A 23,050-nucleotide genomic window follows, 5' to 3' on the forward strand; every position below is an offset into this window, starting at 1 on the left:
ATGGCCACGGAATGGGGTGTCCGTGGTCAGGTGAGGTAGCGTAGCCTCGAGTGAGCTGTCCCCTCTCTGTAGGTAGAGGAGGGGAGAGGTATCTGGCAGAGGCGCAGGCCGTGGGTTCAACTTAGCATATAAGTGAACGGCTGAGTGCAGGAGCTGGCGGGAGAGAAAAGGATGTGAGTTCAGGGTGCATGTATTGTGAAGGGGTCAGGGGGGTGTGTGGAGAGTAAGGGTGTCACCCGTGGTTTGCGTGTGTTGGTGCTCACCTGAAGGTGTGGGTAGCCTAATCTGGAACCAGCTGGGTGACTGGGCAGGTTAGGGTGGCGTCTGGAGAATATCCGGAGCCGTAGGGTTGACACGCAGTAACAGTTCCCAGCCGTGTGGTGTATGTCAGCACAACATTCGTTATGCAGTGTCTGTAGCCGGCTTCAGCGCGGTCTTGGCCGTGGGCAGGACTGAATCCTGGTTGCTGAGTGAGCCAGAGAGGAAAGGAGAGGAAGTGTGCTTTAATGGAGAATATGGGGTATATACAGAAGGGAGAACCTGCCAGAGGGAGAAAAAATAAATCTAACCTGTACTTCCCGGCTGCTTTCGTTGAGACGGGCGCTCCGCTCACTGTGTTTGAGTGCCGGTCAATGGCTGTCTGTGGAGGCAGCCGCCGGCTCGAGTATCACGAGCACAGTTGGGGGCGGGGTCCAGATGGATGCTGGGCGCCCATTGGATGGTGTCACAAAACCCCCAGCGTCACTGGAGCCTGTCAGATAGACGCTCATTGTGCCGAGTCATGCTTAGGCGGGAGCGTGGTGTGGTTGCTAGGGGACCCGAGGTACTGGTCCTCTTGGGAGGGGGGCGTGGCCGGGCTCGTCTACGGGAGTAGGAGAGATAGTAGCACACAGCTCACGGGGGATGAGAGGTAGCTCATCCTCATGTGTCGATGCTGCGGCATGTGTGGGCTGTGTCCTCAGGGGATGTGCCTTGCTAACAAAGCCGGTATGTGTTTGAAGAGGACAATGTAGGAATGAATTAGTGTATGTGTTTACCTGTACTAAAGCAAGTGCAAGTAAGCGGGCGGCGTAGCTCGCGCGGTGGTTGATGCTGTAAACATGTTTTTGTGTGTCAGGCAGAGCCGTTAGCGAGGTTCCTGCTTACGCTGGCTCGGAGGAAGCATGTCCGGACCTGCCATGGGAGCAGGGTGAAGTCATTCTGATTATCGTGAGGTCTCCAATATGGAGAGGTGGTGAATCTGTCTGTGGAGGAGATGGCAGTGTTGATAAGGTGACACAAAGAACCCCAGTGGGTTGTTAAAACTGGGGGTTGTGCAATTCGTTGAGGCCATGCTCCAAAGTATCCAGTCTATGGATCCATCTGTTTTCTAGATTAAGGAGCCTGGTCTGAATATTGGGGCCTGACCCAACTTTTTCTAGCACCCACCATAGAAGGTCATCGGGTGTGTGGCGGTTCTATGTGTAGTGCGCTACCATAGGTGATGTCATTTGTTTGCATCGGATCCTGGATCGGTGTTCGGAGATCCGAGTGCCCACCTTACGCATGGTCTGGCCTACATAACGGTAGCCACATGGGCACTGAATGCAATAGATCACCTGACTGCTTTTGCAGTTCTTATGGTGTTTCAGAGTCCATAGTCTTTCATTAATGTGGAAAGACTTAGTTTTCTTGGTGAGTTTACATACTGAACATGACCCGCAAGGGTAATGTCCAGTTGTTTTGTGTAGGTTCCATAGTCCAGTAGCGGGAGTATCTCGTATGTACATTGACTGCACTAGATTCTTCCAGAGATATGCAGTGTTTGTCTTCTTCTGAGGATGAGGGCCTCCTAATTCCTGAGCATTTGATGGCATGTTGCCACAGTAGGGTCCCCCCCTCTTGGATTTAGTCAAGGTGAGAAACGTGAGATCCGATTTTTGTAAATATGAACATGGTGTTTATAGGGAACAGAGAGATAATGCAACTACATTTAGTGGTTATGATTTTACATAAGGTTTGGATTAACCTAGGAAAAAACCATTACCTCCTTTAAAACATTCCCTTAAATATATATCCTATAAACCATTTAAACTGAGTTGATTCAATAATCCTACAACAACTAAGAACATAATGGACTTCAAGTCCCATAATACTCTTAGTACTGAGAAGAGGAGCACAGAGTCACTAAATTGTAGTGAGAGGTCTAGCTGTTCATAAGACCCACACCGGAGCAGGACCTTTCAATATTTAAAGTCCTGTCATGTGCAGGTCAGTAGAAAGTTGTAGTAGAAGCAGCAGCAACAGGAGGTAGCAATGTCTGGAGCCGTTGCATTGTCATTTGCGGGATGCCGTGGGAGGAAAGTGGTGGAGGGCGGAGGTCCAGACCAAGGCAGAGGACGTGCAGCAAGAAGTGGTGTGAAGACCGGCTGTCCCAGAGGAGAGAGACACTCTCTGTGTCCTGCCTTAAACTCTGGTGAAGCATTCTCAACGGAGCACATATGGAGAAGTGAGTGCTCCACTGACAGCCAGAGCGGGGCGGAGAAAAGTTACCCAGAGCTGTCAAACCTCAGAAAGGGCCTGACATGGGAAAAAGCAGAATCAGCAAACCAAACAGTGATGCAAGGACATACTGGTGAGTTTGCCTATTTGCGGTAACCCCATGGTGCTCCGAGACCGCTGGGCATAAATAGACCTTTTGAATACCACATTTTTACATTGAAGCGAACAGGAGAATATTGTAACATAAATTGCCAAAGTTAAAAGGGGGCAATAGCTGAGCAAAGCAAATGTAATCTCCCAAAGGGGAGATATCGAATCAGAGGATATATTAACTGACATTGTCCAAGCCAAATGGGACAATAAACAATCACTGTGAATACCACTTTCCAAAAGAGGAACAGTATAACCTGCATTGTCAAAGTCAAAGAAAGCTGAAAGTAACACCAAGGCAATTTGAATGTAGCAGTCACAGATACCCTTTGGAAGAAAATTGTAACATATATTGCCAGCAGCCAGTAGGTTGTGATGAAGGAAATCAAAGATGGCAGGATAAAACCCCTCCTTGTAGAAGGAATCAAGGGGGAGAGAACTGTGACCTGTATTGCATAGGGCAAATAGATCAATGTGAGAATCATTGTCCTTTTGTGCAGCAAGAGGTTGTTCAATTGTGCTGCAAGTCAAAATAATTACCCAAGAAGCTGTTGTTGGTTCATCTTTCCCTATTGATGATTTAAGTATGGAAAGTTTAGAACAAACCTCACCACAGAGTTGAAATCATAGTAGTAGGAGCTTTATCCTGGCAGGCGAGTATACCAGGAAAAGGACAAATAGTGGTTAGTCCTGGCAGGCGAGTGGACCAGGAAGAAGAAGGTTTGAAGTACTGTGACTGTGGTAGAAGGTTGTCAAGGTTGTGGTTGAAAAGAGGTGGCAACTCCATTACTGTGTTTTCACGAACTGTTACATAACCATCTTGACTAAAGTATAACTTGCTGAATGAACCATCCTGATTATAGTGTTGCTTATGAAGAGGAAAGGCAATGTGATAGTAAGTGATTGGTCTTTGAGAAAATAACTCTTTACATTGACTTCTCATCTTGATCTATGAAGAGAGAGTCTTTTGTGGTTCGCCAAGCAGAAGGTTGTGAAAACCTTCACAATTGTTTTAATAGTAAGAACCCTTGGTAGTCACTGTGCCAAGTGAAGGACATACTGGATGAAAAGAACTGTGTATTTTAGTTGAAGTGGATCTTGGTTAGTGGAAAGAACTTTCCTACAATTTAACTTTGGTTGACAACATCCTGAATTGATCCAGGGGAAGTGGATCCAACGGTGATCACAAGAATTTCTGTTTTCTTTAAGGTTGAATTTATATGTTATTTTATGAAGTTGAAAACCGCCATATAATTCCTGTGTGAGTTTTGTTGTATGCATGTGAGTGACAAAATTTCTTTTTGGAGACTAGCTAATTTCCCTCTAGTTTTGGTTTGTTAGGTATGGGAAAGTCAGGCATTTGGCTCACCCTTTATTTGTAATAAATGGAGACTTGTGAGACTCCCATATCTGACTCATCACACCACCAAGGCAATATGAAATTAATATTTAACTGTGCATGCTAGCACTAATTGTTTGGTAGTCTGTATGAAGCTTTTCACCTCCCACTTGTTTTCTTTTAATTTAATGTTACTTAATTCCTGCCTCATTTTTCACTCACCACTCTCTTTAGGTCTGCATCTTTTTAGCAGTTCTTTTTTGGAAGAACACCCTTTGTTTTTTTCTTGATGACGACGACTTTGTCAATTCACAAGAGCTATTTATGCTCTGAGGACAATGTGCTTGCAGTGTAAATAGGTTTCCAACAAGGAATTATAAATTGACTATCAGCAGCCGTGCGACGGTGTATGTTGTATGTGCTAATGGCAATATTAGTTCCGGCGGTGGGATGTACCTGCTGGTAAAGACACTACAGCCCACATTCGAGGCCTTTGCTTGGTTTGGGGCTGAAAATTCAGGCTGGCAGCTGTTGCTGGCAAGTTTAACCCACCACCATGGCTTTTATCACCAAAATAAGCAAATAACACAATTTCTGATAACTAAAATACACATCATCCTCATCTTTCTTGATTTTCCATTTCCAAAAACTAAGCTGGATAATATCACAGAATGTGACATCACAGGGTCATTGATCCTAACCACACGGGCCATTATACATTTTCTTTAAACAACTATCAAAACCTAAAGTCAGGCTTACTTTCAAGACATCACTATTCAGACTGGTTCAGTCACAGGGGTTACAAATCGATATTCCGTACATAATCTACTTCCCATTCTATAGGTCCCTCCTTGCCCTTATATCTGACACCCAATGTTACCCAGGAGTGGCACTATACCTATGCTTCATTGATTCCTCTGCAGCTTTCGACAGCATAATTAAAGCAAAACTCTGGGGAAAGCTGGAAGCATGGGGTATAGACCCTTCACTTCTTTATTTTATTAAGGCCCTCTACAGTGACACGAATGTCAAAGTCAGGCTCTCTCAGGAGGGGGACTTGTCAAGCACCATTACCACCACACAAGGTGTAAAACAGGGGTGCCCATTGGCCCTCATATTATATAACTTATACCCGCAAACCTGAGCAGAACAAAGAATCATCCCAGCAATATGGAAAGATCAGCTCCTCTGCCTACGTTATGCAGATGATACGGTAATCCTAGACCGCACTCCGCTAGGACTGCAGAAATCCTTAATGCCCTACACACTTTTGCCTGAGAACATGGCCTACTCCCCAACGCGGAAAAAACGAAAATAAGGATCTGTGGGAAGGGAGCCTAGGGTGCACCTTCTTTCGTATGGTGGTTGAGGGGAGTAAAGCTGGAACAGGTAACTGACTATTGATACCTGGGAATATCTATTAGACCTGGCCTGTGTCCGCAAGAACTTGGCACTGGCACGTCGCGTAGGGCATGGGGCTGTCACGATGCCTGCCCCCGGAAAGCCAGACCAGGCCCAGCAACCCCGGAGGCAGGCATCATGCCACTTGAAGCATGCCCAAAAACCCCAGTTAGGGGCTCTTTGGCTACAGTCCTGGCGCCTATGGCGCCAGGCTCATAAGAATAAAGTCAGTCCTGGCGCCATGGGCGCCAGGCTCTTTACAGAAATCTTACCTGTTGCAGACCATGCTGCATACCTACCTGATGCAGACCATGCTGCACAAAGCCACAAGCCAAATGAGGCTTAAAGGGACTACTTTACCTCAGGGACTCCTTTCCTCTCGGGTGGGGCTGTGGAAGAATACTTACCTGGGACTTCTTCCAAGGCTATTTAAGCCACACCCGGACAGCCACACGTGCTTCGCGTTATTCTGCTTGCTGCAGCGTAAAGCTCACCTTGTCTTCAGCAGCTCCAGTCTTCAGCCACGCCCGCTTCAGCCCTGGAACTCCTGGAACAAGAAAAGGAGAAGGAGAAGAGGTCAGAACAAAACCCTTACCTGAATCCTTGATCCAGCACATCGTCGATCTGGAAGAGAGAAGCCTTCTCAGGTGCATTGCCACGCACCTCGCAGCGCCGCGCTGAACTCACCAACCGGGGCTGCATTCCTTTACTCCATCGTGAGTCCAGCATCTCCAGGCCATTCTTCAACACCTGGGGGAGACAAGAACAGATAGGTGAGCAAGGGCAATACAAACCACCCCCAAAGACTTACCTGATTACCACAGGGTGTACTCACCTCATCTCGGGTCGGCGCAGTCAATTCTGCATCACCGCCGCACCCCGGCCCCTAAGGGGAAAAAACAAGGACAATACAACCTAACCCCAAAGACTTACCTGATTTACCACAGGGGGGTACTCACCTCATTTCGGGTCGGCGCAGTTAATTCTGCATCATCGCTGTACCCCGGCCCCAAAGGGGAGATCCTCAATAGACTTACCAGGATCTTACCAATTGCCACTTGGAACTCTTCTGGTGGTTTAAATCCGCAACCTGCAAGGAATCTGGCAGAGTGAAGATCAGACCTTTGAACTCTTACGAACAATTGGACTTAGAGTCAATACTGGAACTCACCAATTCCTCCACGCCAGTGAAGTAACTGGTCGTCTACGCGCCCCTGCGCTCGACGCAGGATGGAGAGCTCATCTTTCCAAATCTTCAGGTGAGATTAAGAGGGAACTTCAGGAGTGTTCTGTGGGCAGACAAGGGGAGTGGGAAGGCGGGTTAACGCTCAGATTACGGGAGGTTAATTCCCTTTCTCCATTGCAGAAAGATATTCGTACGAGTCCAACAAACGAAGCTAAGTGGGTCTGTCCAGTCTGTCATCTCGGCTCTACGTGTTACTCTGGTGGAAGCAACAGCGGGCCAGTCCAGATCGACGCCCCTGTGGGAATCAGGTGAGCGTAACAGAACGCGAAGCCTACCCACAAATACCCACCTGGGCGTCATGGAGACCTCGGAAGCCGATCAGTTGGCCCAATTATTAGGGGAAATAAGGGCCGAAGTGCATTCCGCCCGCCAGGAAACCAATGCCCGCAGGAGGGAATTGATAGTATCAAAAGAACGAACTGATGATTTGGCCAGACAGCTATTACAAAGCCAGGCTGGACAAACACCTCTACCTGGACTCGGGGCCAGCCCAGCTCCGGTGCCACCGAGTAACCCGGTGCAGATAAACCTTCCTGGAGCCGTTCCCTTGGCTCTGCCTGAACGCTTTGCCGGAGACCCTAAGAGGTTTGCTATATTCATGAATCAATGTCGCTTACACTTTTTATGTAGACCTGGAGCTTTCCCAAACGATCAAGCCAAGGTAGCTTTTGTACTGTCATATCTCAGCGGCAGTGCAGCGGACTGGTCCATTCCGCCAGTAAATCAGGATAACCCGATTCTTCGAGATTTCCAAGGTTTTCGAACTAGCATGGAAAGACTGTTTGCCCAACATTCCCAAGGACAGGCCTTGGATAACGAACTTTTATCCTTATGGCAAGGTAATCAGGATCTTTTATCTTACATTGCAACTTTCAATAGATGAGTTGTGGAAACCGAATGGCCTGAAGCCAAGCGAATTACATTATTCCATCGAGGGCTTCGGGGAGAACTCAAGGATGTTTTAGCCCAAGTCGTGAACCCGCCTTTAGACTGTGCTGAATATATAGATTTTGTGGTCCAGTTAGATCACAGACTTCAAACCCGAAAGGCTGATCGAACCAAGTTTGAAAACAAGGTCTTGGTTAAAACCTACGTACCTTCGAAGGGGGTAGATGCCTCAGAACCCATGCAAATCGGGGGGTTAGAGGACCCTTAACCCAGAAGGAAAGGGAAAGAAGACGGCAACAGCAATTATGTCTATATTGCAGAGCTACTGGTCATTTCCTTCAGAACTGCCCTGTAAAACCACCCAAGAAAACTATAGGAGCAGCAGACGAAAACCACTTGAAACCTGACTCGGGAAACGATCACACCCGGCAAGCGTAGAGGTCAGCTTGCCGAGCTTAAAGAAGGACACTATGACCTCGCATTTCACCATACCCAGGGTCCTTATAGATCCAGAGCAGCCATCACGCATGCACGTGGTAAAGGCGTACGTAGATAGTGGAGCCATAGGAAACTATTTGGACTGCGGATTGGCTTCCAGGATGAATCTACCTCTCACCCGAAAGACCACTATCGATGTCGTCACCACTGTTGATGGAACTGAAATTGCCTCTGGGCCCGTAACTCATTCCACTGCAGAGATGACCTTGCTGGGTCAGGATGGACACCGAGAGGTTATGGTGTTTGATTTAATCAAGACTCCACAGTTTCAACTGATACTGGGAATCCCTTGGTTGGGAAAACACAATCCCTGTATTGATTGGCGAGAGAAGAGACTAACCTTCCCAGAATGTGCTAACACCTGTTACCCAAAGATAACTCTAAATTCAGTACTAGCTGCCATACAATTACCTGCTGAATACCAAGACTTTCAGGATGTCTTTCAAAAGGAGCAGGCAAACACCTTACCACCGCACAGATCGTATGATTGTCAAATAGATCTCATACCAGGAGCACAACCACCTTGCAGCAGAATCTATGCCCTCACGGAACCTGAAAATCTCCACTTGCGCCAGTACCTAGACCAGTATCTTGCTAATGGCTTCATCCGCCCGTCCAAGTCCCCTGCATCTTCCGCTTTGTTCTTCGTGCCAAAAAAGGAAGGCGACCTTAGAACATGCATTGACTACCGCGCGCTGAATCAGATAACTATCAAGAATCGGTACCCATTGCCTTTGATCCCTGAACTACTAGACCAGGTATAGAACGCTTGTATATACACAAAACTAGACCTTCGGGGGGCATATCATCTTGTACGCGTCAAAGAGGGTGACGAATGGAAGACTGCTTTTCGCACCAAGTACGGATTATTTGAGTACCAGGTGATGCCTTTCGGACTGTGTAACCCACCAGCAGCCTTCCAGTTCTTCATGAACGATGTCTTCCGAGAGCTCATCGATGTTTGTGTAGTCGTTTACATCGACGATATCTTAGTATACTCCCTATCAGAATCCGATCATGTAAAGCACGTCCGAGCAGTCCTAGAAAAGTTACGCCAGTATAAGTTATACGCTAAACTGGAAAAGTGCATCTTTCACACTACGGAAGTAGAGTTTCTTGGATTTATTCTGACCCCGAAAGGAATCCGGATGGATACACGGAAGGTGGACGCAATTCTTAATTGGCCTTCGCCAAGCTCAGTCAAAGGAGTTCAAAGCATGCTCGGCTTTGCCAATTTCTACCGCAGGTTTATCCCGGACTTCTCACACATTGTACATCCCATTACAACACTATTGCGAAAGAATAAACGCTTTACATGGACAGAAGAAGCCGAGAACGCCTTCCAAGAGTTAAAAAATAAATTCACGTCCGCTCCTGTATTACGACACCCGCGCCCAGAGCTTCCCTACATAGTGGAAGCAGATGCATCCAGTTCAGCTATGGGAGCAGTGCTCTCCCAAAAGAATCCCGAAACTAACCAGCTGCACCCAGTGGCATTTTGGTCAAGAAAGTTTTCGGCTCCCGAATTAAATTATGCTATAACCGACAAGGAACTGTTGGCCATCAAGTCCGCCTTCAAGGCTTGGCGGCACTATCTGCTGGGCGCCAGACATACCATTACGGTCATCACTGATCACCGCAACTTACAATACGCAAAGGTAGCCAAGGCCCAATCTTCACGCCAACTCCGTTGGGCATTGTTCTTCGCCGAGTTTGATTTTGTAATAACCTATCGACCAGGTTGTAAAAATGGAAAAGCTGACGCCCTGTCCCGAATAGGAATGGGAGAAACAGAAAGAGCTTTAGAACCTGTACCCATAATTCCTGAACAGAGGATCCTTGGTCTGACATCCATGCACTCTCTGGAGGACATTCAAGAAAAGGTCCATCAACTCTTTGATTCCGATGCCTTACAGGGCTGGGCAAGGAAAGGCCCAGAGTATTCTGTCACCAACAATCTACCTTATTACCAAGGCCGGCTATTTCTGCCACTAGAGGAACTACAGAAACTTGTCATTTCTCATTACCACGACACCTTGATGGAAGGACATCCTGGCATTGCAAAAACGGAAGCCAAAATCAAGAAACAGTTTTGGTGGCCCACCTGGCGAAAAGATGTCAAGTTGTTTGTCATGTCTTGTGGCATTTGCGCTCAAAATAAAGGGGAAAAGAAAAAACCCGCTGGATTATTACAACCGTTAGACATACCACCTACTCCTTGGCATACCTTGTCATTAGACTTTATCACGGATTTACCCCCGTGCAATGGTTATAACACCATTCTAGTTATTGTAGATCTTTTTTCTAAAATGGCCCATTTCATTCCTTTAAAAGGAATACCTTCAGCTTCAATCCTGGCCAAGGAGTTCCTTGAAAATGTTGTCCGTCTACATGGCTTTCCTTCCGTGTTAATTTCAGACCGGGGAAGTCAATTTATTTCACATTTTTGGAGGAAGTGCTGCCAGCTGGCACAAATTGATGTTAGGCTTTCAACCAGCCACCATCCCCAGACCGACGGTCAAACAGAGAGAACCAACCAGACTCTTGAGCAATACCTACGTTGTATGCTACATCAATCTGAGGAGGATTGGAAAGACATTCTTTGGATCGCCGAGTATGCATACAATAATTCTGTACACTCAGGAACTAAACAAAGCCCTTTTTTTACCATATATGGTCACCATCCTCGAACCTCAGACTTAGATTCTCCCCAGCATTTAGAGATGCCTGCGATGGACCATCTCCACGCTGTTATCACACAAGCCTTTAAAGAGGCGACTGCACATTTACAAAAGGCTAAGGATCAATACAAGAAGGATGCTGATCAACACAGGAGTGAAGCACCGCAATATCAAGTAGGGGACCAAGTATGGTTAGCCACCAAGTACTTACCACTCAAGGGAACACAGACTATTAACCCCAGGTACTTGGGACCTTATTCTATTAAGGCTATAATTAACCCAGTGGCCGTCAAGTTGGACCTGCCTGGTCATATGCGTGTTCATCCTGTTTTTCACGTGTCTCTTTTGAAGCCTGTGCAACCAGGAACTAGACTAACCAGCCCACCTGAACCTACCCTCATAGACGGGGAACCCGAATTCGAAGTCAAGAATATTTTGGACTCTAAAAGGGTGAGATCAAAACTCTTCTATCTCATTGATTGGAAAGGTTATGGTCCACAAGAAAGATCTTGGGAGCCTAGTGACCATGTGCATGCACCTCAACTAGTGAAAAGGTTCCACCAAGAATTTCCAGACAAACCAAGGCCGAGAGGGAGAACAGCTTTAGGAGGGGCCTTGAGGGGGAGTGCTGTCACGATGCCTGCCCCCGGAAAGCCAGACCAGGCCCAGCAACCCCGGAGGCAGGCATCATGCCACTTGAAGCATGCCCAAAAACCCCAGTTAGGGGGCTCTTTGACAACAGTGCTGGCGCCTATGGCGCCAGGCTCATAAGAATAAAGTCAGTCCTGGCGCCATGTGCACCAGGCTCATTACAGAAATCTTACCTGTTGCAGACCATGCTGCATACCTACCTGATGCAGACCATGCTGCACGAAGCCACAAGCCAAATGAGGCTTAAAGGGACTACTTTACCTCAGGGACTCCTTTCCTCTCGGGTGGGGCTGTGGAAGAATACTTACCTGGGACTTCTTCCAAGGCTATTTAAGCCACACCCGGACAGCCACACGTGCTTCGCGTTGTTCTGCTTGCTGCAGCGTAACGCTCACCGTGTCTTCAGCAGCTCCAGTCTTCAGCCACGCCCGCTTCAGCCCTGGAACACCTGGAACAAGAAAAGAAGAAGGAGAAGAGGTCAGAACAAAACCCTTACCTGAATCCTTGATCCAGCACATCGCCGATCTGGAAGAGAGAAGCTTTCTCAGGTGCATTGCCACGCACCTCGCAGCGCCGCGCTGAACTCACCAACCGGGGCTGCATTCCTTTACTCCATCACGAGTCCAGCATCTCCAGGCCATTCTTCAACACCTGGGGGAGACAAGAACAGATAGGTGAGCAAGAGCAATACAAACCACCCCCAAAGACTTACCTGATTACCACAGGGGGGACTCACCTCATCTCGGGTCGGCGCAGTCAATTCTGCATCACCGCCGCACCCCGGCCCCTAAGGGGAAAAAACAAGGACAATACAACCTAACCCCAAAGACTTACCTGATTTACCACACGGGGGTACTCACCTCATTTCGGGTCGGCGCAGTTAATTCTGCATCATCGCTGTACCCCGGCCCCAAAGGGGAGATCCACAATAGACTTACCAGGATCTTACCAATTGCCACTTGGAACTCTTCTGGTGGTTTAAATCCGCAACCTGCAAGGAATCTGGCAGAGTGAAGATCAGACTTTTGAACTCTTACGAACAATTGGACTTAGAGTCAATACTGGAACTCACCAATTCCTCCACGCCAGTGAAGTAACTGGTCATCTACGCGCCCCTGCGCTCGACGCAGGATGGAGAGCTCATCTTTCCAAATCTTCAGGTGAGATTAAGAGGGAACTTCAGGAGTGTTCTGTGGGCAGACAAGGGGAGTGGGAAGGCGGGTTAACACTCAGATTACGGGAGGTTAATTCCCTTTCTCCATTGCAGAAAGATATTCGTACGAGTCCAACAAACGAAGCTAAGTGGGTCTGTCCAGTCTGTCATCTCGGCTCTACGTGTTACTCTGGTGGAAGCAACAGCGGGCCAGTCCAGATCGACGCCCCCGTGGGAATCAGGTGAGCGTAACAGGGGCAAATGGCTGTCCCTCAAAAGAACAATCGACTCTGAGGGAGGGGGATCATTGGAGGCCAGAATTATGGCCTATAGGGCTTCTGTCAATCCGGGTATTCTCTACGCTCTTGAGGTGTTCCAGTTGAGGGCAGCGAGCTGGCTCCCTAGATTGGAAGCAAAGATTATTTGCTTGTTACTTGGAGTCTCGGGGAGTGTTATGATGGAGGCCATTCGGCTGGAGCTGGGTCTCTCTTCTTTATTAATGTCTTGGAAACTAGCAGACATTAAATTCTGGGCCCAGATGTATTACAATTATTTGGACAGCCCCTCTCTGCTAGGACAGGCGGTAGCACATGCAGAGAAGTTTTCAAAGAGCATTTGGTTTAGTGACCTTGATAGGCTGGCTAAACAATGTTTGGTGGAGTTGGGTATTGATACGGTCCCCAAGACATGGTTAGATTTCTACCTGTGCAGGATCGAGAGGCAGCTCACCCGTAGGGATGCGGGCCTGTCCTTAGATCACCTAGCCGGCCCCCGTAAATTTGACGTCTATTCCCATCAGATCTTCACACTCGGTACCCCTACACCTTACTTAACAAATTTGCGCCTCCCAATATTAGTGAGACTCATCACCGCCATCCTCCTCCAAACCCTCCCCGTATTCTAAAACACAGGGGCCTGGGCTAGGGTTCCTAGAGCCGAAAGACTATGTAGATTGTGCAGCTAGCAAATAGAGTCCACTCGCCATATTCTGACTCAGTGTGGGGCCTGGAGTCCAGAGTACCACAGGGCCTACAGCGAAGTCCGCACTCGCACCTCGGATCAATTCTGGGCCCCAATTTTCAGCGCTGAGGCTCCAACCCCAGTAGCATCAGCCTATTATGTTTGGCAGAGGGTGGTGAAGAAACGAGACCTTGGCTCCCCAGGTGGCTGACCTTCCTCCCTACAAGGGAGATGTTCAATTTAAATCAATCTAAATCCAAACCAAAAATAACCTAAATCGAAGGTTTAAAGTTGCCATCATGATATTCCCCTAGGCCATCTATGCTTAACCTTTTATAATCCATGAAATGTGACCTACGATGAACGCATGATGAATTACGACTGTTTTTTAAATGTTAAGCTGTGTTAAAAAATGTATCTTTCTAATGTATTTTATGTTATTTATGAGACAGTGTAAAATGGTAAGATAGTTCAGCGGGTTGAGCGCTCGCTGCTGCAATCTGAGCATGATTCGCAGGTCGCAGGTTCGAATCCCGGCAAGGTCAACTCAGCCTTTCATCCTTCTGAGGTCGATAAAGGAGTACCAATTTCGTTTAGGTGATATTGGGCCTCATTACGACCCAGGCGGAGGACCATGGTGCTGCTAGCACCATGGTCCATGCCGGTGTCCGCCATGGCGGAATGGGGAATTAGCACCCCATTCCGAGGTTGGTGGGGTGGTAATTCCCCATGCCGCCATGGCCCTTCCCCATTCTTGTCCCATAGGGCTCAATGGAAATGGGGAAGGCGCTAATAACGGTACTGCAAATTGCGGTACCGTTATTAGCACCAAAGTCCCTTTGCGGGTCCCTACTTTAACGGCTAGAAAAACCAGCAGTTAAGGTCGGGTCCCGCAAAGGGACCTCGTAATTAGGCGCTAAGTGTTTAACGGCGCCGCAGCCTTTTACGGCGCCGTTAAACACTTAGCGCCTGGGTCGTGTATGTAAATATATGCTCTGTAAAGCACTTTGGATTAAGGCGCTATATAAATAATCATTCATTAAAAATAAAACATTAAAAAAATCTTAGGCAAATCAATCACTTCCTGTGGTATTTTGCCAAAATGGCGTCCCTAGAAAACAACAGCAGATGCATTTTGCTATAACACAGCACCGAGTTAATACGATTCAGGTTTTACCTTTTTGGCACATGAAGCTAAGAGCACAGTTTTCCCACTGCAGGATTCTCCAACGACAACCAGCGGCGACCGGTGAACCCCATCCTGGCCAATGTATTCGTTAATGAGCGTCATTGCATTGCACTCGTGTGTGTACAGATCCGAGTACATGTTGCAGAGTGACATATGCTGCATCGCCTCCTCGGCAACCCTGTCAACGTGAGCAGGCTTCTTGGGTACCGTGCACTCTATGAAGTTCAGCATGTCGCTGTAGAACTGTTTGCACAGACCCTCCAGGTAGGCCTGCTTGCGCTCTTCTGTGTAGCCCACCTTCATGTCACAGGTTGTGGTGGTGCTGAAGACCTGCAGTCCACCGTGGAGCGCTAAAGTAGGCAAGAGGCCATCTCGAAGCTGGCAGAGTTTCCTGTGGTCGCTGGTTTCTTCTGGCATGCAGACCACGTGGCTGTTGGAAGAGGATGCCTTGAAGGTCACCCTGCCCTTCTTCTTCAACGACTCGTAGGGGATTTTGTGCACGTAGCAGATGCAGCGCTGCAGCACTTCAGGCGGTTGATTGTTAAGCGCAAAGCGCAGCTCTTCTTCCAAGGCTGGAAGAGAAAAAAAAAAGAGTTTAGCAGCTTGCACGTGAGGACCACACACAACACTTGGGTGTCCGGCAGCCAGGCACGTCATTTGGGGGTCGCACCTCTGACCCCTGAGGTCTCCCTTGCTACCCCTATTGTCTCCCTTGCCTCCCCTGAAAGCGAGCTCATGGGCCGTGGCCAGCGCCATGTGGCTCTTTGTCTCTTTGTAGCTGGCTTTCTTGTTCAGGCCTCTTTAAAAAAAACAGTGGGGTTCCACAAGAGTAACACTTTGAGCAGCGACCTTAAATAAGAAAGAATAGGAATAACAAATAATTTGTCCTACTGTAATTCTATACAGTAATTGCTAGATTCATTAAAGGTTTATTTCAGGCACACTTCAGGGGGTAAGTCACTGATTTAGTCTGTTCTTAAACACTTTAAATTCACATTGCAAGCAAAAAAAAATCCCCCAAAAATTTAGAGTAGAATAAGTATCCATTTCGGACTAAGTATTTTGTTTTTTTGCAAGTTGCAGTTATAGCATGTTTTTGCCGTTGTCTCTGTTATGATCATCACAAGACATTTCATCTCAGTGTCCTCGGTCACTTGATAAAGTCCTTGTGCCTAAAAGCTTGTGAACAGTGTAGAAATGGTTGACCGTAGCACTTAAAGTGGCCATTGATTTCATTGTGCCACAATTAATGCTTTTTTTGTAATGTGCGTATCTTTCCTATCTCTATTGCATGCTGTTCAGGATGTTTGTTTACATGTATGAGGTAACGAGTGTCCAGAGTACGGGATGCCATGTGAGTGCGCTGCTTTCCCTGCACTACTCTAAATTCTTTAATACACAGTTATGAACCCTCCCAATGGTATGTATTTTGCCAACCTCTGAAGCCAGTGAAGTAGACCTACAGAGGCTGTACATGTACCCAACTTTGCACCAGACCTGCCAATGAACTGGCCTGCTGTTAAATCTCAGTTACCAGTTTAATGGTATCCACTACAGAGTGTAATTTGCTTTCTGACTTTGAGGACATTTAGACATTTCATTGCTCATTTTATTATAGCCGGTACGATAGCTCAGTGGGTTGAACGCTCGCTGCTGCGATGTGTGTGTGTGTGTGTGATCTGCAGGTTGCACGTTCGAACAAATCCCTGCAAGACCAACTCAGCCTTTTATCCTTCTGAGGTTGATAAATGAATACCAACGCAGGTTGGGTGATTTTGTATATATATTTGTTCTCTATAAAGCGCATAAGTGCGAGTGCGATATAATAACACATCATTATCATTTGGCCTTGGACGTCTGCTTGCATTCACAGTAATTTGGTAATATGGGCCTATACACACTGATGTTAACGACCCATTTGGTGATCCATTCTTGTCTGAAATGTACATCACATTACAGTGGGATGCCACTTCCTGTTTTGTTAATGGGTGAAAGGTCGCGTTCCATCACTTTCAGTGGTGTCACTTTGGGGTGTGATCAAATTACATCACTTCCTGTGATGTCCCCAGAGGTCTAGGGTTGTGTGATGTCACTTCCGCTACCCAAGGCATTTTGGAGAAATGACGTCCCTGCCGGCAGCCATTCCCAATTGAAAGACTTTATACCACCTGCTCACCCTCACCGAACCAGCAGTGCCATGTAAACAATAACCACACTCATTAATGATCTAAGGTATTCAGTAGGAACTGCCTATTCTGTATGTGACACCACCGTAGAACTAACGACCTATGTGGCCACGGCGGAACATACTCCCATGCTTAAGTCTGCTGTTTGCTGAAGGTATCTTTGCACCAGGCCATCACATCCCAGATCCAACATAACATTTAACCCGTTTCACAGCTGTATCCCCACTGTTATAATGTATTGACTTTGAAGCAGCTTTTGGGACGCATGCACAGAAAGACTCACCCTGATCTACTGGCCCAAGGCCCTGAGAATTTTTGATTTTCCATGAACTTGTTTGCCCACCTTTTCCCCAATGGATCCTTATCAGATGCTTCATCGGGGGCAGAAATCCCCAGACTTTACGTCGGCCAGGACTAGAGTGTGTGCCAAACTACCATGTTTTCCCAGTGCAAGTCCTCTCACACACACACACATTACTGTGTGGACTATGCTAAATGGTAGCAGTCTTTGTTGGATTACAGCAGGGTGCAGCCAGCATGTGTTCTGGGGAGAAGTGGGGGAGATGCCGGTCCTGACTGGGATTCTCTGCTCAAATGCACCAGAGTATCCAATGGCCCAACATCCTTCCTACGCGTGGGGGTGAGCGGGATACAGTCATCCCACCTGCCTGCCACAGAGATCGAGGGCCAGAAGCAGAAATTACCTGGTTAGGGAAAAAGCCAGCTAAAATGTGTGGTTAGTTTCGATGAGGCGGGTTGGGCGGTATCCAAAACCGTAATCATGCAAACCTGTGATTGGAGCCTGAAACCTCCACCCAGAACCTTAGTCACATTTAACCCCAGAGTTTGGATTCTTACTTTGACAAACTTGGGGGTGAGGCCCGACGCACAGAAGATGCCAACCTGAAGAGGAATCATGTGGAAGCTGCCAAGCAGTGTCCTAAGGGGGAATCTCTGCCCAGTATCCTGATGCCCGGTATCCTGATGCCTGGTATCCAGATGCCTGGTATCCTGATGCCCGGTATCCAGATGCCCGGTATCCAGATGCCTGGTATCCAGATGCCTGGTATCCAGATGCCCGGTATCCTGATGCCCGGTATCCAGATGCCCGGTATCCTGATGCCGGTATCCTGATGCCCGGTATCCTGATGCCCGGTATCCAGATGCCTGGTATCCTGATGCCTGACCTTATTGACTAAGGAGACCTTAAGGAGTGGGTTTCTCTTCCCTTGATCCCGGTCAAATTGGGGCAGCAAAAAACAGTGTTCCACTACCAAAAGAATACGTGTCCCACATTTGGAAACCTCGCGAGAGAAGTTTTTAAATATCTTACGATGTGAACTAAATCACTTCTAGTGACTATTGGTTTTAAAAAGTAAGGCACAGTGAGATTGCAAATGAGTTACAGAGGATTACACATTTGTGTTGGGTGTTGAGGCTGAGATGTATAATTGTAATGGGTTATTTATAATGCGCTTAATATCGAGAGGTTTCCAAGCACTGGACCAGGGGATCGAACCTGTGTTGCTCAGCGTAGTCTTGCTTCCAAGGTGTGCACGTTGCCCCTGAGCTATCCTCCCGAGATGTGAGCATAGTCTGCAATTTAGGCACTTTACCACTTTGTTTCAGAGCCCTATCTGTACTGAAAAGTACAATTATTTGTGACTCTTTTTTTATAGAGAGGACTTGCAATTTAGTACACAAATCATTATAAACCAACTAGACCACGAGCGCCATTTTATACTATATGCTAATTGCATGAAGGGTACCCCACTACATATACTTGCATGTTTCTAGTCTTTGTATGCAATTCCAAACACTCTCAAAGCAAACAGTAATTATGAAGAGTGAATCAAGGTGAAATTGGCTTTACTCTTCCCATTTACTCTCCACTTTGAGAGAAATACAACACCACCTGCAAATTACGCTTTGCAGGCAGCATTTTATAATGGATTTCAATGGAATCCAGCTGCAATTAACCAGGTGCAAATGTAAGGCGTATTCCATTGGAATCCTTTGGTTTTACTCCTGCATGAAAATCTCATGCAGTGCTCTTCCGAGACGGATGTCCCCCAATATGTTCTTTAAAATCCTTACTAAACAAAGTATGTAAAAAGAGTAGAATTAAACCTTTGTTTTCTCCTATTATGCATGTATGTATGTATGTATGTAAGTATGCATGTATGTAAGTACGTAGGGGATTTATGATGCACAGACCGCACTGGGAGGCAACAGAGGGCTGCATTTAGGGACGTACTGAAGGGATTCCAGGTAGGATATGGGGGTAATCGAGGATGGTGGAGAGGGTGGGGTCAGGAGGAAGCTAAGGAGGGGTAGATGTAGTGTTGAGTGGATTGATCAGCAATTAGCCAAATGCTCTTTAAATAGTAGCTTCTTCAAGTCCTTCCTGAAGTGTGGCTGGAGCAAGCCAGTCAGACCTGCAGTGGTGACTTTTTCCAGAGACATTGTGTGTAACAGCAAATTACTAATTTCCTAATTTCCTGCCACTTTCAATTCTTTATTTCTAGTCTAACGAAGGCGTGGCTTCTGGTGGTGCCTTGTGCTCTGGGGATGACTTTCTCGGCCAGGTGAAATAATGCTTTTGTTGTAACTGTTTTGTAGCCGATGCTTGCAGAGGTGCCCATTGCAGCTTTTTGAGGATGGTAGTGATGATATGAACTTTTCTTAGTCTTGTGGTGGAGCTTGCTGCAGTGCCCTGAACGGCTTTTAGAGTGACTAAGGAGGCACCTGAGTCTCCAGCGAGTTTGGCATTACCACTTTCCAGTTGGGCGATGACCATAACTTAGACGCCTGTTATGAGAGTGGGGGTGTGGATGAGGAGGTTGACTGTGCCAAGGAATGCAATCTGCTAACACGCTGTGGGGGTCTTCTTGGCGATGTGTGTTTTGAATGAGAGGTCACAGAGCTGAAGGGTAAAGCCAAGAGACTTTGCATTGGATGCGATTTGACGCCTTAATCCATTGAGCTTCATTTCTGTCAGGCAATTCCGGAGTCTGCATGCTTGGTTGGGTTTCCAAGGAGAATTAATTCAGTTTTTGTAGGGTTGAGCTTCAGATTGACATTCAGGCTTGGCTGAGGGGCAGGCAGTGCTTGAGTCGATGGATGCTGTTGATGCAATTGGTCTTTCAGTAAAGCCTTGTGTCATGTGCATATTGGTGTATCTAGACATCAGTGTTGGTGTGGAGGTCCTCAAGACATTCAATGTAGGTTGATGGTGACAGGAGACATGATTCTGCCCTGTGGAAGTCTGCAGGGCACTCAGCGGGTATAGTAACTTGGGTCCATCTGGACCAGTTGCTGTCGGAGAAAGAGGTCTTGTCCGTGAAGAAATTGTTCATAGAACTGTAATTGTGTATTGCAGGGTCTGGCAAGGGGATGGTGCATTGTAGGTGGAAGTCTAAACGTTTCATAAAGTGAATTACGTCTAAAATAGCTCTGGATGTTACTACTGTACTACAACAAACACATCTGTGATAAGGCCACGTGCTGCATGCACCTTTAAGAAATCAAGTGGACAGAAGAGGACAATGCAGCATTATAAGTTCACTGCAGTAAAAGATAAAGTGGGAAGGAAGCTGGGTTTTATTATTTTACAATGTTCACAAATCTGGAAGTACAATTGTGATTGCTAAAGCAGGATTATAAAAACGAGGCAGAAATCACTAACAAGAAACTATGGGGGTCATTACGAGGTAGGAGGTAAAAATCAATTTTTACCGGCATGGAGGCAATACCGGGTCCGGGTAGTAATGACGCCGCTAACAGCGGCCGATTATGAGTATGCGTGCACGCGCATAGTGGCATGCCGGTAACGACATTACCGGCTTGCCGCTAAAGTTCCCAAAACATCCCTTAGCGGCATCATAGAAAGCGTTGACAGCCCTTCCGCCTCTGTCTCCCTCTAAATACCGGGCCCGGCATTAGCGGGCCCACTAACAACAGGCCGGCTAATACCGGAACCGGAAGTAACGTCATCTCGCCGGAACGGGAAATGGCATGGCGGCCATCTTGAAAAACACAATCCATTGCCATCGTCGATACACAGGACCCTGAGCCTCAATCCAACACCAGAACATCAACCACACCACCAGCACCATGCCAAAGGCGATTAAGAAAGGGGAATCCTGGCAGTGGAAGGAGCGGTTCTCCGAGGATGAACTGAGCATGCTCGCGGACACCCTTGCTGAGAATGCAGAGGTGGTATTTGCGTCAGACCTGAAAAGAGCAGAACAGCTAAAAAAGAAGGAGATAAGGGAGCTAGTGGCCCAGAAAGTGAGTGCAGTTGGCACCACCCCCCGCCAGTAAAGGACGTGAGAAAACGTTGGGACGACCTGCGCCTCAGAGTGCACAATATCTTGTCAAACTGAGCTGCTGGGAAGAAACCTGCGCAAGCACAATAGGCATGGAGTCCCATAGAAGGTGTGGGAGAAATGGAACATGGAGCCACGTCATCGACAGATGGAGGTGAGTGTCCTAAGAAAACACTGTATTGCAAAGTATGAAGATAGTCCACCAATGTGACCGTGCCATGAGGCAATGCATGGCCCATTACACACACATGGACACATCCATGCCTAGATGCCCTACCCAGCACTTACACATCCACATGCATGCAGCATGCCTATGCCATACCTGACACACACCACAGACAGAGAAACGGCATGTGTCACACCGCACGCAGTCCACAACACAAAGGCATGTCTCACAGCAGACACCACCTCACACATGTGTGAACCTAATGTATGCCTGAGCAAGGAAATATTGAGGCTGAGAACCACAAAAGGAAATACACCAAACACGGGCTATAAGGATTCACAGATCTTTAATACTGCTCAGTTACAAAGAAACACAGATCTGATACAGATAGCTATCCGGCTCTCGACATCCCGCAATGAGTACCAGCCTGTCAGAGTGGGGAGGGAGAGGTACTGGACATCTAAACATTCACATTATTTATATATTTCCTACAATATTGTCCAGCCGCTCTACAGGTTAATAATCTGCGGTCTACAGTTTGTGCCGAGTTCACACATAGCTCATACAATAATATGCACATGGATTACATAGGTATCCAGATGCCCGGTATCCTGATGCCCGGTATCCAGATGCCCGGTATCCTGATGCCCGGTATCCAGATGCCCGGTATCCTGATGCCCGGTATCCTGATGCCCGGTATCCTGATGCCCGGCATCCTGATGCCCGGTATCCTGATGCCTGGTATCCAGATGCCCGGTATCCAGATGCCCGGTATCCAGATGCCTGACCTTATTGACTAAGGAGACCTTAAGGAGTGGGTTTCTCTTCCCTTGATCCCGGTCAAATTGGGGCAGCAAAAAACAGTGTTCCACTACCAAAAGAATACGTGTCCCACATTTGGAAACCTCACGAGAGAAGTTTTTAAATATCTTACGATGTGAACTAAATCACTTCTAGTGACTATTGGTTTTAAAAAGTAAGGCACAGTGAGATTGCAAATGAGTTACAGAGGATTCCACATTTGTGTTGGGTGTTGAGGCTGAGATGTATAATTGTAATGGGTTATTTATAATGCGCTTAATATCGAGAGGTTTCCAAGCACTGGACCAGGGGATCGAACCTGTGTTGCTCAGCGTAGTCTTGCTTCCAAGGTGTGCACGTTGCCCCTGAGCTATCCTCCCGAGATGTGAGCATAGTCTGCAATTTAGGCACTTTACCACTTTGTTTCAGAGCCCTATCTGTACTGAAAAGTACAATTATTTGTGACTCTTTTTTTATAGAGAGGACTTGCAATTTAGTACACAAATCATTATAAACCAACTAGACCACGAGCGCCATTTTATACTATATGCTAATTGCATGAAGGGTACCCCACTACATATACTTGCATGTTTCTAGTCTTTGTATGCAATTCCAAACACTATCAAAGCAAACAGTAATTATGAAGAGTGAATCAAGGTGAAATTGGCTTTACTCTTCCCATTTACTCTCCACTTTGAGAGAAATACAACACCACCTGCAAATTACGCTTTGCAGGCAGCATTTTATAATGGATTTCAATGGAATCCAGCTGCAATTAACCAGGTGCAAATGTAAGGCGTATTCCATTGGAATCCTTTGGTTTTACTCCTGCATGAAAATCTCATGCAGTGCTCTTCCGAGACGGATGTCCCCCAATATGTTCTTTAAAATCCTTACTAAACAAAGTATGTAAAAAGAGTAGAATTAAA

At 47.0% G+C, this 23,050-nt stretch overlaps 1 protein-coding gene across 1 annotated transcript in view; it reads right to left on the bottom strand.

Moving 5' to 3' along the window:
- LOC138528445 (NACHT and WD repeat domain-containing protein 2-like) overlaps nucleotides 1-23,050 on the bottom strand; it is a 328,733-nt gene that overhangs the window by 19,797 nt on the left and 285,886 nt on the right. The window contains exon 6 of the mRNA XM_069640078.1: nucleotides 14,626-15,209. Within this exon, the coding sequence (XP_069496179.1) occupies nucleotides 14,626-15,209 (584 nt within the window). The remainder of the gene's footprint in view (nucleotides 1-14,625; nucleotides 15,210-23,050) is intronic.

The sequence above is a fragment of the Ambystoma mexicanum genome, chromosome 7q, assembly GCF_040938575.1.
Source record: "Ambystoma mexicanum isolate Mex_15411 chromosome 7q, UKY_AmexF1_1, whole genome shotgun sequence".
NCBI classification, from domain to species: domain Eukaryota; kingdom Metazoa; phylum Chordata; class Amphibia; order Caudata; family Ambystomatidae; genus Ambystoma; species Ambystoma mexicanum.